General features: G+C 45.1%; 1 protein-coding gene across 1 annotated transcript; it reads left to right on the top strand.

The window, feature by feature from the left end:
* The first annotated feature begins 15,124 nt into the window (after positions 1 to 15,124).
* Positions 15,125 to 15,868, top strand: LOC126249107 (uncharacterized). The gene has a single exon (XM_049950757.1). It carries the CDS (start codon positions 15,125 to 15,127, stop codon positions 15,866 to 15,868), a length of 744 nt encoding a protein of 247 aa, XP_049806714.1.
* The last annotated feature ends 1,287 nt before the right edge of the window (positions 15,869 to 17,155 follow it).

Below are 17,155 nucleotides of genomic sequence, written 5' to 3' on the forward strand. Positions count from 1 at the left end.
AAATGTAACTGTGCAAAGGGAGTGATAGTAGTTTATGAATGGGAATTCTGGATGAAATAACGATCTTATCACATCCAGTATCATGTTACATATCTGGTGTAAGTTTACCTATTTGGGCTCCTTGGTGCCCTCCACTCCTCCTCCCTCTCCCCCGAGGAAACACCAGGAATTGATCAAGGTCACACAGGCGTACCGCCTCCGCCACCCCTCCCCCAACAATGCTTAGGCAGTTGTGTGATTGTGTTCACCTAACATAAAATGGCGCGAAACCCCTCTCAGCCAACGGCAGCACAATAAAAATTGCGACAAACCCAATGGACCGATAGGAAGTGAGCTCGCTCCTTATCAACTTTTATAACTACCTCCACTGTGTCTAGGCCCCTTCGTTTGAGGTATGAACATCATGTGGAAGAGGTTCAGGGTGTTATAAACAATAGCAACGTAAGTTATCAACAACAATTTTCTCTCATATATATTGTTCAATTGAATGTGTATAGTCAGTTGTACTCTGTAGTGAAAGTGTTTGTAAATAATAACACAGATATAAAAAATAACTTATGTTTTATTGAATTTTTTCTTTTAACAATTATTTCTTTTTTTAAAATAATGTTTTCTAACTTATTTTCAAGGTCATTATACAATAAATGTTTTCTTTTAATTTGCTTAAATACATTTTTCTTTGAAACTGATAATCTCGGGTACTATTTGCACTAAAACTAACATAGCTTAAATACAATGTTTCACATATAAGTATTTTCTGATTTGTTTCCATATTTACGTTTCTTTCACTCAATTTATATTTTATTAATCACTTATGTTCTCTTTACAATATTTATATTTTCTTTCACTTCTTTAAAAGATATAATCTATATATACTTTTATACAATATCTACATTTTCTTTTGATTGCTTTCATCATCTTCATTTCATCAAATTATTCAGCAAACACTCCATACACGCAATAACTATTTGCAATTAAGTACACAGCCACACATTCAATCACTCCAGTGAATAGTGTGAGCATGGGAGGATGCTGATCCCATTCCCACAGATGAACTGATTGTCATCATGATGGGACAGCCGTACATTGAGCTGCAGTGCGGTATATACCTTACGACCTCCAAATCCAAAGATTACCTGGCGCACCGTTGTGGAGCAGCGCCAACGCCCTAAACGAGCCTTTGAGGCCGCACCCTTAGCCTACATCCCTTAGCCTGCATTTGGGCGGAACCTGCAGCTACACGGTATGCATACAATTTAGATCTGAGGCCTACACATCCCACAATATGTGACCCATTCGCCTCGTCTTTCATCAGGCTGATATCGTTATTGTTTTAAGGTGTTATTTCTAAAGAATTATTGGCTGCCTATCTAGATATGGCGAGTTCTTCGTGATTGTGCCTAATTACGCAGCCTTTCACCCAGTAGATGAAACTATTTGTGTCAATGTAAAGTAACTTGGGATAGGCGAATTTTGGCTTAGCAAAGTTGTAAGGTTTCAGGCAAATCCAACACCCATGAAAACCCTGACATGATAGCAAATCCGGCAGTATGTCACATAGCTCCGAATAAATCCTGACATTAAATTAACCAAAGTAATACGATCAACGAGTCAGCAAATGGAATACCACAGACTAATACAAAAACGCCTAAATGCATGTCATACCTTCCCACTGTGAAACAGACGCAGTTCCGAGGGAAGAAACGAGAACAGAAGCCGAGAGTAGAGTTGTGTAGGCTAGGAGGCCCTACGATAAGGGACAGACACCCACGTCTCCAGCCGACCGCCAAAACCACCCCCCAGCCCATGTTAAAAGATAGAGCCCTCCAGAAGAACAGTATAGATCTTACGATAACACTAAGAGAACCACACCAGCTAAAAGTTTTAGCGTGAGACTATATGCATCTCTGTTACGTTGCAAACGTTAAAAACATTGCCCCACCACGAAAAGTATAACGTTTCTCATTGGATAGACAGAATTTTTGTAGGCAGAGCTTAAGGTTAACATTGAGACCCTGATTGGTCAGTTGAAAACACAGCCAGATACCTTTTTTTTTTAAACCAACTTCGGTAAATTGTAGTAAGAAGAAGCGAGGAGAGAGTTGCTTCCGAGAAGGCGAGGTGTGTGGAGCTGCGCCGCCCACCGCCACCTGACGCTGCCTAACCAACGACAAGGTAATGAACGCACGCGATGCGAGCGCATAAGGCTTCACTCAGAACTGCAGAAGTCTCATCTGTTACATCCCCTTTGTACGTAATACTAGTGTCGATCGTCAATTAAACTTCGTGGTATTCACATTTGCTACTAGAAGTTAAAATCTGAAACGTTATGATTTTTCTGTTATAAAATTATTGAGAAGCCACATCAGCCACTGTAATTTACGACAAGTTAAATAAGTAATTAAAGATAATTGAGGGCCACTGTAGACCATTTTGATAGTTTTCTCTTTTATGAAACTTAACTTAAATCTAGATTATAGATGTGATATGGCATAGGTCATCCTTCGACCCACTGTAGAACTTGGAAACCCATTCAGGGAATATTCGTTCACATTTTTGTTGAACGCAGTTGGTTTTTATCATCCTGTATTAAAATATTTCCTTTTATCAATAGTGCAATTTATAAACAATATTTTTTGAGTAGAATAAAAATTCCAATGGTAAACTTAACTACCGACGTTATTTTACCAGCTAACTAAAAATAGGAAAGCCTTGGACCCCTTCCACTAAATTTAGTTAGTATTAAGATTCTTTTACAGGGAGTACAGTGGAGCTGACGCTGAATTCATTAAGTATTTGATTATATCATCGCTAGTCTCACTGAACTCTTCTGAACTGTACATGTCACGTGTGGTCTGGCGTTTCCTTACCAGCAACAGGTCCCAGGTTCAAACTAGTCAATTCCCTAAAAACCACGCTCAGAGCGTCGTTGCGCGAAAGTGGTGGGGAGACACGACTTAGAACAAACAGACACCACGCATAATGTTAGAAAGTCATAGTGAAAGAGGTACATTTGGAGTTTGGAGAGACCCAGAACTCACATACCTATACAGACAGGCCTTGGTGAACTGCACTGAAATCTTGGACATCTGCACAGCGACTAGTCCTTCATTGAAGATAGTGGCCACCTGGCGATGTACTCTCTTGCGCCATAACTCACACTGAACCGGTAAACTAACTGAATTTCGCAATATTCTTTAACATTCTCCATGCTTTTCCGAAAATTTAATTATTCATTAATTTGTAAAAGTCTTTTCGAAGTCACACGTCGCAGGAACCCTCTGTTCGTCGCCGAAGTAAATATTTTGCGAAATACGTATTCCTAACAAGTGGTTCGTTCGTCATATTGAACTGGCAGTGTTTCTCTGAGTGACGTCATTGCGAGTTTTCTATCAAGTCGACCTGAGGATCTCATAATTCTGATGTTTTATTGCCTTGCGCTTCTGCTGCGTAGTGGCATACTGTCTGGTATATGGGTTGTTTTATACCTTAATCCCATCATGTACGGTACTCGGATTTCTCGAAAATCCACCAGTTCCCCATCCTGGTCAACGATGCTGGACTCGAGATAGTCTAATGTCTGAACAGTCACTGAGAGATACAGTATATTGGACTACTGAGAACCTCTATGAATTTGTATCCTGTTCCTACTGTGCGAAAGATCCCGTAGATTGCGTGTATTAATCGGTCGTTGATGTTCGAATTCGTAGCGATACTACACTCGCTATGGATCATACTAACATAAAGTATATTTGATCTGAGTAGTAAATTTTCTCAGTGTTATTAATCAAAACTTGACTCCTCCAAAAACTGAGTATTGATCCTATTGAACCTTTCTGGCAAAATTTTATTGTATCTCATTTTTTTATTTATATTTTTGTTTTAAACGTCTTGACGTTTGTACGTAAGTCAAATCCTTTCACAGATACTTTTATAATTACATTCAGAACATCAGTGTCGTACAATCCAGGAGGAATCTTGACAATATTGCTGCCTCCAAGGGGAAGATTATTGTTCGCGTTAGTGATGTTTGGAATGCTGTTAAAAGTTTCCAGACCGATCAATGCAATGCGCCACTCACCCTTGCTGAGATGTATTGGGGGGAAGTAATTCGCCCTTAATAGAGACAAGCAATCTTTTAACGTCACAGTGTACGACATGATATCTCAGGCTCAACTGACTTGGTGATGTGCGTGCTGCTTCTTTTTATGCATTCGTCAGGAGAAACATTAAACAGAAATGTCCACAGAGATATGAATCAAAGTCTTGGTGGCGTCAAAAATTATAGAACACACAGTTATTAGCGCAGTATTGGCACAATTCTTCTGGTGGGCATAAATCCCTGATGGAGTGAAAGTATAGCATGTTATTTGCATTGCAGATCCTCCTGTGACGTTTAAGTTTACAATACCACATCCCTTGCATTTCCAGATCTCCTTCAGAAAAATATTCCACACAAGCACACCACAAAATCTTAGATTTTCAGTTTCTTGACGAATTGAAGCAGCTCAATACTGGTAAGTGGTCTGTTAGGTAGTATAGTTAGGGGGAGTTGTAGTCGTCCGCTGTGGCCGAGCAGTTCTAGGCGCTTCAGTCCGGAACTGCGCTGCTGCTACGGTCCCAGGTTCGAATCCTGCCTCGGGCATGGATGTGTGTGATGTCCTTAGGTTAGTTAGGTTTAAGTAGTTCTAACTCTAGGGGACTGATGACCTCAGATGTTGAGTCCCATAGTGCTTAGAGCCATTTGAATCATTTAGGGGGAGCTGTTTTTAATAGACAGCCTAAGCCCTTCATCATAGACAGCCTACGTCCTTCATCATCCTATTATGCCTTTTAGATTCCTGTAGCTGATCATGAGCGTTTTGCACATTCCTCAATGCTCAGGCTATGGTGGCAACGCCACCTGCCAATGACCCAACTTCCGATAGCCCTGCTAACGCTGGAATTACAAACAGGATAATTCCACCAGATGGATTAGGTATTGGCAGGGCCTTGGACATTTTAACACGACTTCTCATTCCTTTCTGCTTCTTCTCCGTAACGCTTGAATGCAATTTTTTATACACCTCGTAGGTTTCTCCCTCTTCAGTGTGTGACAAGCCGCATTCATTATTTGTTTGAAATCTATTCCAGTACCCAATTTAAGTTTGATACATGTTGTTTTATCAATCATGAATGCAACAATGTGTTATATTATGCCCATATCCCTCCTGCGACGTATTTGCTTCACCTTATTGGCTAAAATTCAATCTGCAGCGCGACTTTGCGCCAGATCTTGACTTACGGCATATGCTACATCATGCACCCCGTCATCAAGTAGATTAATCCCCTTATCTCTACAAACCAGACACTCTGAGAGAGGACGAGTCACTCTCTCACTATTCTCCATATTCAACGATACAATTTAATGTTGATTTTACGCCAAAGACATCATTTTTGTGAGACGACAGGACGTTATCAGCATGAGCAGACATTGATGGAAGCGTGTACGTTCTTAATGCATGCGGGGTCTTTGTGGTGGCTCTCCTTCAAATAATATTTTTATGGAGTTAAGAACAAGCAGGCAGTTTTGTTATTTAACAGTAAATTTTGCAGTGGATGTTTGGGGGTTGAAAGCTACGTCCAGCTATTAGGATAAAGAACATCTCAAAGCACTGACTGGGGACAGAATGCTGGACCCAGGAACTTGTCCAGCGGTGCGCAGATGATGCGTTCGGTCGATGAGGTGGAAAAACAGTCTACCTGGACCTACCTGTTAGGCCCCTCTTGACACAGCAGAGGCCGGGGGCGCGAGAGAAATCCAGGTTAAAATGCCACCCTCATATGTGAGAGGAAGGAAGCACTTTTAATTACCACTGACGCTGAGTGAGGAAAATATGCAGTATCTCAAGTTCTGACTATAGTTGGACAGTCGTAATAGTGTATTCTCAATCATATCGTCGAAGCACCTTTATAGTTTGGGCCTCCACCATTCACAAGTGCGAAGACGAGTGAAAATAGAACATTTCAATCACAGTTAATGAAAGTTCACATAATAACTTAGCTGCTTTGATATGCTCAGGGATTGTTGCTCCAGAAAGTCCTCGATCCTAGCGTCGCTGTAGTACTAATTTTGAAATAAAAAACATATTGTAACACTTTTTTGTCATATATTGTGACTGATTACCATATGCATAGGGGGAATATACATTGGCCGTCTGACAGCCCCTGAAGGACTCTCACGCAAACAGTTTCCGAAAGACATTAATGCAGTACTGGCTCATGCGCCACTTCCTTTTATATAAAACAAAACAATCGAATACATTATCGAACTTAAGATTTACAAAATAACAATTAAAAGTCATGAGATGATTTTAGTTACTTGCATCAAATCAATGAATTTACAGTACAACAGTTAAAGTTACATTTTAGATCATTATAAACAAATTACTTTGAATAGAATATTGCTAACAATATTTCGGTTTGCTCTCAAGTAGAGCTATCAATTTAAATAATCATAATGAATGAACTTTGTAGCTTTTCAGAAATAAGGGACAGGTAAATTTTTCAAGAATATGTGGTGCAACATGACCGCACAGTTCATATCACGAAATTTGAAAGTTGGATTATGAACAAACGGCTTATTCCCCTTAGTTGCTAGCATAAATTGGGTAGTATTATTAATGTGAAATTTAATCTGAGATAGTAAACTCATCTGTACTAATTTTTAAAGGGCAGTTTATTACTGGAACTGGCTATAGATGTAAAAGTATAAAGTCCAGAAAGTTGAAAATTAATGCTAAAATGACATCTTCAAAGGATGCTGACATGAGGAAGGAATTACAGATAGGGATGGGACGGTAGTCCCATTTCAGGACCGCCCTAAGTGGTTTTACTAACCAAGGGTTAGTGAAATGCTCTCCTACAAACCTGAAGGTGGAATGCAGACAATTTGGAAAAGAATTACAATCCAGTACCCAGAGATATGGTATCAAATATAGGTGTGAATACCAAAAATAGGTGGCGCAAAGCATCAAAAACATTAAATCATTAAATTATATAAGAAAAATCATGGGTAATCCGCGGAATACTCAGAACATATGAGATTATGAAGGTATAAAATTTATAGTCAGTAACACTTTAGAAACAAACACTTTTAAATACAAAAACTTACAGTGGTATGAGGTATCAGTTACAACAAAACGTCCTAAAAGCATATATGAGATACTCCCAAGGTGTGAAACAAAACAAAGTTCAGAAACATGTAACGTAGGATTCCTATCTAAGTAATACAAAATACATTTTTACACTCAGTTTGCAATTTCATTTTCCTATGTAAGTTATTTCTTCTGGTGGGATCTCGACCCTCTACAGTCCAATGTGGTATTTCGGGCAACACTGTCTTTTCAATACCTGAAGCCACATATGGCATAAGTCACCATCCTAATGGATGACATCACATACAATAAATAAAAGTTCCTGTCATTTGTGTACATTTATGATCAGAATTTTCTATTTAACTCATTTTTCCCTTCAGAATGTAGTTCGACAACTGGGTCATTTCACCACAAAAGTAGACAAAAATGTAGTAGAAATAATATATAGGTAATAGTATCATGACAGTGACATAGAAAGCATAATCACCACATTATACATCACATTAATATCCTAACATTGGATAGTTTTCGTCCTCCTGTATACACAGGATTTAAAAGGTAACAGACAAGTCTACTAAGAAAGGAAACCGGTAGACCAGCATCGACCTCACAATGGTGAGAGGGGAGACATGGAGTTCGTGAAGTCTTGTGATTGCCGCGAAAGCCTTCTGGGGGTGGTTGTGGATGTGTTTTTGCGGAGTTTACAGAGGTTTGATGGAACGTGAGGACAGGAGATACTTGGTCTTGTGACACAGACTCCTGTCTGGAGTCGGTCTCCTAATTCATATTCTGGTCTGGAGAGGCTACTGGTGTTGACTTTTGTTACGGATAGGGTGCACTTCGGGACACGACTCCACACTAGCACTGGTCTTGACTGGGGAGACTATGCTGAGGGCCTAGCTGTACCGACAGTTAGACCTCAGTCTTCTCGGATAACTCGCTGTGCCGAAGGTAATCTTATTCGTTACTGCTCTAACTCTTTGATTTTTGATCTCCTTGTGCGCACTGCTATAAAAGTGAGTCACATTGGTCTATGGCGTGACAGGCGAACTGGAGTGTCACACGGTGGAATCTACCGAAATTACAGGGCTCATGGGAAAGGTTTACTGGCGAAAATGATTGCTGTAAATGCGGTAACTCAGAGTAGCCTGTAGCATTCTAAGACATACGGCAAGTCCAGCGTAGTCCTATAAGTATTTCAGTTTTATTCCAGGTCCACAGAAATTGTACCTGGAAAGGTGAAGTTCAAGTGGCAGTTTATCAAGAATGCTACCACCACCTCTGCTGATTCGCTTTCTATTACTCATGATATTCTACGCAGTTTCTGCGGTTTGCGCACCATGCTACATTGCAAATTGCGATCGTTCACCCAATTGTTTTGTGGTTCTAGAAAGCCAACCTATTTCACTAACGCTCCGTTTCCATGACGTCTTATGACACGCTCTTGTGGTGGTGGTGGCATGTATAAGGCGCTCAACACTGAGGTCATCAGTACCTATACTCAACTAAAAGAGTACAAGTGTGGTTTTGAGTTGTTAGAAGCATGCAAGAAGAAAATGTATAAGACATTCATCTTGGAACTCTCTCACTCACCCTGTCACACAAAATAGCAGAACACGGATACCTCAAGGCAGAGTGTGAGTACAAAACTTAGCCTATAACCACACAACATCTAAAATAGTTGAAGACAGAACTATGACTATGTGGAGAAACCACCGTAGAAACACATTAAAATCTTCTGCTTAAGGAACCGTTGAGAAGACCAGGCATCACACAGAATCTCAAAACACATGACATATTCTACGAGAAACACTTTAATTTCAGAACATTTCTATATTTCCCCTGTGAAAAAACTCCCTGCAATTTCGTCACCATCACTGTCCTTTAAGATTTAAGTTCTCGGGTTTGTCCTCTATACTTTGGACGCTGTAAATATCTCTGTTGACCAGTTAGGGAGTGAAGACTTCTCAAACGCCGTTTTGTATTTCGAAATATGCACCCAGTCACCTGTTTTGAACTTCTTCTTGCAGGAACCCCCCATCTTAATATGACTGTATTCTGTATTCAGGGACGCATTGTCCTGTGCATCCATAGGGCTGTTCCTCATTGTGCAATGTTCAGTTCAATTACACTCCCCAATAATTTGAGGGAGAATGTCTAGCCATGCGTATGAGACATGAAGATTATACTTAATCCACATTCAGACGTTCCACAATACGAGCTTTCATTTGGGAGAATGTTGAATAGTGGTATATCCTGTTTCACTCCATTACCGACTTGAAATACTTATTGTAAAATTCACCTCTATGATCAGTCTGTAGGTTGTCAGGACAATGATCTGTACCAATCTGCATCAATTGTTCAAACATCTGTGCGACTTTCCTCCAAGTCTTCGCCTTTACAGGAAGGGCCCAGGTGAATTTGGAATTCATATCTATGATCATTAAGATGCATTTGAATACTTTATTCGATGGTGAGTATTGTCTCATATTCATGAGTTTGGCCTGCCATAAATCATCCAAATCACATATTATGAACTGTCTGCACTGGAAAATCTCGCAAGCAGGTCTTTGAAGTTCACAGACCACAGACTCCATTATTATTCAGTAATGAATCTTTCTCAAAGATGATTGATATTATTTAGTCCATATGAGCTGGAGTCGCTACTGTGGCTGATGCTGTCAGTAGCCATAGCTGGTGTATGATTTCGTTAGGATCATCGTAACATATGTACTCCAAAGGTAGTGTGTTCAGCTTTTTATACTGAATGCCAACGCTATGGCCTTCTCTATGTTCATCAGTTAACAGCGGTCTAATAATGTTAATGTACTCGTATTGCCAATGTTTTTAGTCGTCCTTTTGGAATGTTGTCTCACCTACATGCGTTAGTCATACATAGTATTTCAGCATATGATTTCTTCTCTTTCGGCTAAAACTTTCGAGGGTTCGATGTTTTTAGGGATATTAGCTTCACTACATAAGGTGTCCCTTCATACCCTCTGTCTCCAACGTGGATGGTGTCCTTCATTAAGCGTGTAGGTAGCTTTCCCAGGATATATGGATGATTTCGACTGATCCCATATGTCGTATCTAATTCGCTAGCACTGCGGCGTTTGATGAAATCTGTAACAGCATGACCTTCTTCTTCTTCCCCCTTCTCCTCCTCTTCTCATCCTGCCATATAATGCCACCACCACGTGTGAGACCTGTTTAATACTATCTGTTATGGGTCTAACCCTTACGGAGACAAACTGTTAACAATCCAGTTGACCCAGTTTTAACAGTTTCAGTTTGCAGTGAATAGCTTTCTCCGTCTCTATGACCTTGCGTTTTGTCGACATTCTGTTTCATGCAGATCACACTTCGAGATAGTACAAGTCTTATACGAGGGTTGGAACTTAAATAGTGGCAACTATTTATTCACAACCGATACAAAAGAGTTACGTGCTTGCGCCTGTAACTATCCTTCAAAGTAGTTACCAGCGTTGTGTAGAACCCGTTGCCAGCGATGCGGAAGACGTAGCATACCGTTAGCAGAGCCTGTTCTGTTGATGGTGCAAATGGAGCGTCTACTGCCTGTCGAATCTATGGAACAGTTCTGAAGAGAATGCCACGAAGTGGTTCCTTCACCTTCGGAATCAAATCAAAGTCACAACGACTTAAGTCCGAGGAGTATGGTGGATGGTACACTACTTCCCAGTCCCATCGACCAAACAGAGCAGCCACAGGTTGCGCTGTATGCGCCCGCGCATTGTCGTGCAAAATGATGGGCGGGTTGCGCAGAAAGTGTCGCCGCTTCTTTCACAAAGCTGGTCGCAGGTGATGCTTCAAAAACGAACAGTAATACTGTGCATTGACGGTCTGCCGTGGAGGAACGTAATGCGTTAGGATAACACTATATCAGTCGTACACGAAAATCACCATAACTTCAGACCGCTCCGTTAGCACCATCAACAGAACAGGCTCTGCTAACGATATACTACGCCTTCCACATCGCTGAAAACAGGTTCTACACAACGCTGGTGACTACTTTGAAGGACAAAACATGGTTCACATGGCTCTGAGCACTATGGGACTTAACTTCTGAGCTCATCAGTCCCCTAGGACTTAGAACTACTTAAACCTAACTAACCTAAGGACATCACACACAACCATGCCCGAGGCAGGATTCGAACCTGCGACCGCAGCGGTTCCAGACTGTAGCGCCTGGAACCGCTCGGCCACCCCGCCCGGCTTTGAAGGACAGTAACAGGTGCAAACATGTAACTCCTTTGTATCCGTTGTGAATAAATAGTTACCACTATTTAAGTTCCAACTCTCGTATACTGTCGGGGTGGTGGGTTGTTCGCCTTCTTAACTCTTCTATCTCGTGTTCATAGCGATGGACTCTTTCATTCGATCCCTTATCAGGGATACGTACAACTCAGTTTTCGTAGCTCTTCCCTTGATAAACCCATCCAATTTCTTTAATTCTGTATCGATACTTTCATTGACTGTTTCAGTTTTTAGCTCTACTTATGCCTTACATCACTGGATTCTGTCATTCAACTCTTCGACTTTCGTAGCTCTTACCTTGATAATGCTTTCCAATTCCGCTAATCTCGTACTAACTACTTGCTCACTTCGTTAGATTCTATCATACAGCTGAGATTCACCTTTCGCAGTGATTGTCTCGATTTTTCAGTCGACATATAACCGTATGTTTGATTTATGCTTCATCACATCTGGATGAACACAGTGCTCCCTTGCGAATTTTCCCGTAGCCTATAATATACTGACAGGGTTATGTTTTGGTAAAGTGCCTTTTATGCAGAATCTCTTGAAAGTTTCCTCGTTTTATCAGTAACCAAAAAAATCATATTGCGATTCAACACTCCCCACATATGGTGACAAGTTCATTGAATGACATGTTGGTTCCTGCATAGGCGTGACAAATATGCTTTCAATTCAGATTGTCCTGTTTGAAAGATGTTATAAGGTGTGCATTATCCCAGCCCAACTGCTTCATGATCCTTGAGTATGTCTGGCTGAAATAAAATATATATCACAATGACCAAAGCAGAAATATTTACTGATCTCATCCCAATTTTCGACTACAATGTCATCAAATATGAATATAGTGTCTGACTTCACTTTTTCAGGTGGTGGAATATCAGTGCTTTAGCTGACTATGTGGCATGTTACCCCCTCAGTGTTATGCAGTATCTCCTACAATAGTTATATATATATATATATATATATATATATATATATATATATATAACAGGGTTTCTTGTGAAGAAGTTGTTTCTGTCCACTCCGCCATGACGACAACTAGACGCCCACATTGGCATACAAGGTATTTTATAGAGAACATACATGCAGCTCCTAAACTTTTATAAGCACTTACATATTGTAGAGTATATGAACAGACTTAAATAGGAGCACAGTTTTGCGTCTATATCTGTCGCAATTGGTCTATGCACTTCCACATTCAGTCTGAGACAATATGAATCATATAATTAAGCAACAGTTTCTTCCGATGGACGCAGAGTTCGGCCAGAAGATTCCAAAAACTTACTCAACAATGTTTAAATTGGTGGACATACGATTGCCGCCTTAGTCGGAAATCTACAGCATATGTTATAAAATGACATGTGTACATTACATTCTTAAGCGTCTGTTCCTACAGATGTATGCACTCTCTGCTCTTAAATATTTTAATTGCTCCAGGGAAGTCTCCTACTGTGACAATATGATCTCCTAGCGTTATTGATGGCGAGCGAACGTGGCTGCGGAGGAATGAAGAAATATGCTTTGACATATTACATAATAGATACAATTCATCAGCAGATAATATCACTTTAGTGTCACAAAAAGGTGGATTTTCAAATATGACTATCAGATGGAACTCTCGGTTGGATATCACACCTACATTGTCGCATTTACAACCAGTGTAGTTAGTTGGTTGGTTTAGGGGATGGGACCAAACAGCGAGGTCATCGGTCCCATTGGATTAGGGAAGGATGGGGAAGGACGTCCGCCATGCCCTTTCAAAGGAACCATCCCGGCATTTGCCTGAAGCAATCTAGTGTAATCATGGAAAACCTAAATCAGGATGGCCGGATGCGGCTTTGAACCGTCGCCCTCCCGAATGCGAACCTGTTCAAAAATGGTTCAAATGGCTCTGAGCACTATGGGACTTAACATCTGTGGTCATCAGTCCCCTAGAACTTAGAACTACTTAAACCTAACTATCCTACGGACATCACACACATCCATGCCCGAGGCAGGATTCGAACCTGCGACCGTAGCAGTCGCGCGGTTCCGGACTGAGCGCCTAGAACCGCTAGACCACCGCGGCCGGCTGCGAACCTGTGTGGTTTAAACTGTTGTTAACATCAGACAACATAACTACCATGTCATGTGGCTTCCTCACATTACCTGCTACTACGCACCTTGATATATTAGCCCTTTGCTGGTTCTCTCACGGCTGGATGAACTATTCATTGATCACTGTTTATATACATTTTTTTCACAACAGTGTGAGCAACTTAAAAAAAATCATAGTATAGAAGACGGATACGCCTGCTTTTACTGCCAGTTTATCGCCAGAATGAACAAGGTAATGATCATTTGTGGAGCGACTATGCTCGTCGTTAACTTAAGTGAGGTCAGTCAGAGTATGCTACAAGTCAGATCTACATATCTGTCGACAATTACTTCGCTATTTAGTGATAACAGTGACTGCGCAACTTCGATGTACTCAAGAAGACGACTTAACCTTGACGTTTTGGATATTCCAGAATATATTACGACTGCTCAGCTGGAAGATTATCGATTCCAAGACGACGACGAGTGACTTACAACTGCCTATTCCATTTTCGAGGGACTGAAATCACGAAATATTTGTAAAGTGCTTTTGGACATTTATAGGAAAGTCCCTGAAAGACGTAATAGTTTAAATATAGTAGACTATTACCTGTTTCCTACACAGCATATGCCTCAGTTATGTGATATTTCACACAGATTTAAACTACTACCTCAGATGTTTAAAAATGATGTACTTCTTTCTATTTGTGTGCCCTGCTTTAACAGTATGATATCAATACTCATTGCCATTCTGATGGGCCTCCATCCATTAAACTGCATTATATTGGTTGTAAAACGGAAAACAATAAATTATTTTTGTATCCACTCAAGCCATTTCTTCTAGAGGCAGAGGTCTAACAAGTCACACCTCTTATTTCAATAAGAGACAGGAGGACCTCACTAACACTGCCCGCTGCTGTCACATAAGCCACAGACCGAGGGCAAGTGTTTATCAGGTACTCGATAAGCCATTTGCCTGTGGCTGTCTCAACAGGCACTTTATATCTGATATTCATTCACTAGTGATCGACGCGGTGACTGGACAGTCTGGAGGTGGCAGCATCCTGGCAGGCAGCACTGGCACCGCCGATGGCTGCGGACAGTGGTGGCGTCCACTGGGGCGGCTAGCGGCACTGGCATCTCCAGGGATGGTGGGCATTGGTGGCATTCATGGGGGCGGCAGACGCCACTGGCAGCACTGGGGGCGGTTGCCAGTGGTGGTGCCCAGGAGGGCGGCGTGTGGCAGGCGGCACTACTATCACCAGGGGCAGCGGGCAGTGGTGGCGTCCAGGAGGACGGCGGGAGGTGCTGGTACCGCTGGGGGCAGTGGTGGCGTCCAGGGGGGGGGGGGGGCAGTGGGTGGCACTGGCACCACTGTGGGCACTAGGCAGTAGTGCTCTCCAGGGAGGCAGCGGCGGAACTCGCATTGCTGAGGGCAGTGGGAAGTGGTGGCGTCAGGGATGCGGCGGGCAGCAGGCGGCACTAGCATCATCATGGGAAGCGGGCAGTGGTGGCGTCCAGGAGGACGGCGGGAGGCACTGGCACTGCCAGGGGGAGTGGTAGCGTCCAGGGGGGCGGCTTGTGGCAGACGGCACTAGCATCACCAGGGGCAGCGGGCAGTGGTGGCGTCAAGGAGGATGGAGGGAGGCACTGGCACCGCCAGGGGCAGTGGTGGCGTCCAGGGGGGCGGCGTGTGGCAGGCGGAACCAGCATCACCAGGGGCAGCGGGCAGTGGTGGCGTCATGGAGGATGGCGGGAGGCACTGGCACTGCCAGGGGCAGTGGTGGCGTCCAGGGGGCGGCATGTGGCAGGCGGCACTAGCATCACCAGGGGCAGTGGACAGTGGTGGCGTCAAGGAGGATGGCGGGAGGCACTGGCACCGCCAGGGGCAGTGGTGGCGACCAGGGGGGCGGCATGTGGCAGGCGGCACTAGCATCACCAGGGGTTGCGAGCAGTGGCGGCGTCAAGGAGGATGGCGGGAGGCACTGGCACCGCCATGGGCAGTGGTGGCATCCAGGGGGCCGGAGGGCAGCACTGGCACTGGCAGGGGCACTAGCCAGTGGTGCCTTCCCGGGGGCCAGCTGGTGGCACTGGCGCCACTGGGGGTAGCTGTCAGTGGTGGTGTCCAGGGGGGTGGAAATCGGCAGGCAGCACTAGCATCTCCAGGAATGGTGGGCAGTGGTGGCATCCATGGGGTTAGCAGTCGGTGCTGGCACCGCCGGGGGCAGTGGCCAGTGGTGGTCTCCAGGGGGGCGGAGTGCAGCACTGGCACTGCCAGGGGCACTAGCCAGTGGTGCCTTCCAGGGGAGCAGCGGGTGGCACTGGCACCACTCGGAGCAGTGGTGGCGTCCAGGGGGGCGGCGTGTGTCAGGTGGCACTAGCATCACCAGGGGCAGTGGGCAGTTGTGCCATCCAGGAGGATGGCGGGAGGTACTGGTACCGCTGGGTGCAGTGGTGGCGTCCAGGGGGGGCAGTGGATGGCACTGACACCACTGGGGGCACTAGGCAGTAGTGCCCTCCAGGGAGGCAGCGGGCGAAACTCACATTGCTGGGGGCAGTGGGAAGTGGTGGCGTCAGGGAGGCGGCGGGCACTAGGCGGCACTAGCATCATCATGGGAGGCGGGCAGTGGTGGCGTCCAGGGGGGCGGAGGGCAGCACTGGCACTGCCAGGGGCACTAGCCAGTGGGGTTGGCACTGGCATCACTGGGGACAGTGGTGGCGTCCAGGTGGGTGGCGTGTGGCAGGCGGCACTAGCATCACCAGGGGCAGCGGGCAGTGGTGGCGTATAGGAGGATGGCAGGAGGCACTGGCACCGTCAGGGGCAGTGGTGGCGTCCAGGGGGGCGGCGTGTGGCAGGTGGCACTAGCATCACCATGGGCAGCTGGCAGTGGTGGCGTCAAGGAGGATGGCGGGAGGCACTGGCACCGTCAGGGGAAGTGGTGGCGTCCAGGGGGGTGGCGTGTGGCAGGCAGCACTAGCATCACCAGGTGCAGCGGGCAGTGGTGGCGGCAAGGAGGATGGCGGGAGGCACTGGCACCGCCAGGGGCAGTGGCGGCGTCCAGGGGGGCGGCGTGTGGCAGGCGGAACCAGCATCACCAGGGGCAGCGGGCAGTGGTGGCGTCAAGGAGGATGGCGGGAGGCACTGGCACCGCCAGGGGCAGTGGTGGCGACCAGGGGGGCGGCATGTGGCAGGCGGCACTAGCATCACCAGGGGCAGCGAGCAGTGGCGGCGTCAAGGAGGATGGCGGGAGGCACTGGCACCGCCATGGGCAGTGGTGGCATCCAGGGGGCCGGAGGGCAGCACTGGCACTGGCAGGGGCACTAGCCAGTGGTGCCTTCCCGGGGGCCAGCTGGTGGCACTGGCGCCACTGGGGGTAGCTGTCAGTGGTGGTGTCCAGGGGGGTGGAAATCGGCAGGCAGCACTAGCATCTCCAGGAATGGTGGGCAGTGGTGGCATCCATGGGGTTAGCAGTCGGTGCTGGCACCGCCGGGGGCAGTGGCCAGTGGTGGTCTCCAGGGGGGCGGAGTGCAGCACTGGCACTGCCAGGGGCACTAGCCAGTGGTGCCTTCCAGGGGAGCAGCGGGTGGCACTGGCACCACTCGGAGCAGTGGTGGCGTCCAGGGGGGCGGCGTGTGTCAGGTGGCACTAGCATCACCAGGGGCAGTGG

The sequence above is a fragment of the Schistocerca nitens genome, chromosome 3 (genome assembly GCF_023898315.1).
Source record: "Schistocerca nitens isolate TAMUIC-IGC-003100 chromosome 3, iqSchNite1.1, whole genome shotgun sequence".
NCBI lineage: Eukaryota > Metazoa > Arthropoda > Insecta > Orthoptera > Acrididae > Schistocerca > Schistocerca nitens.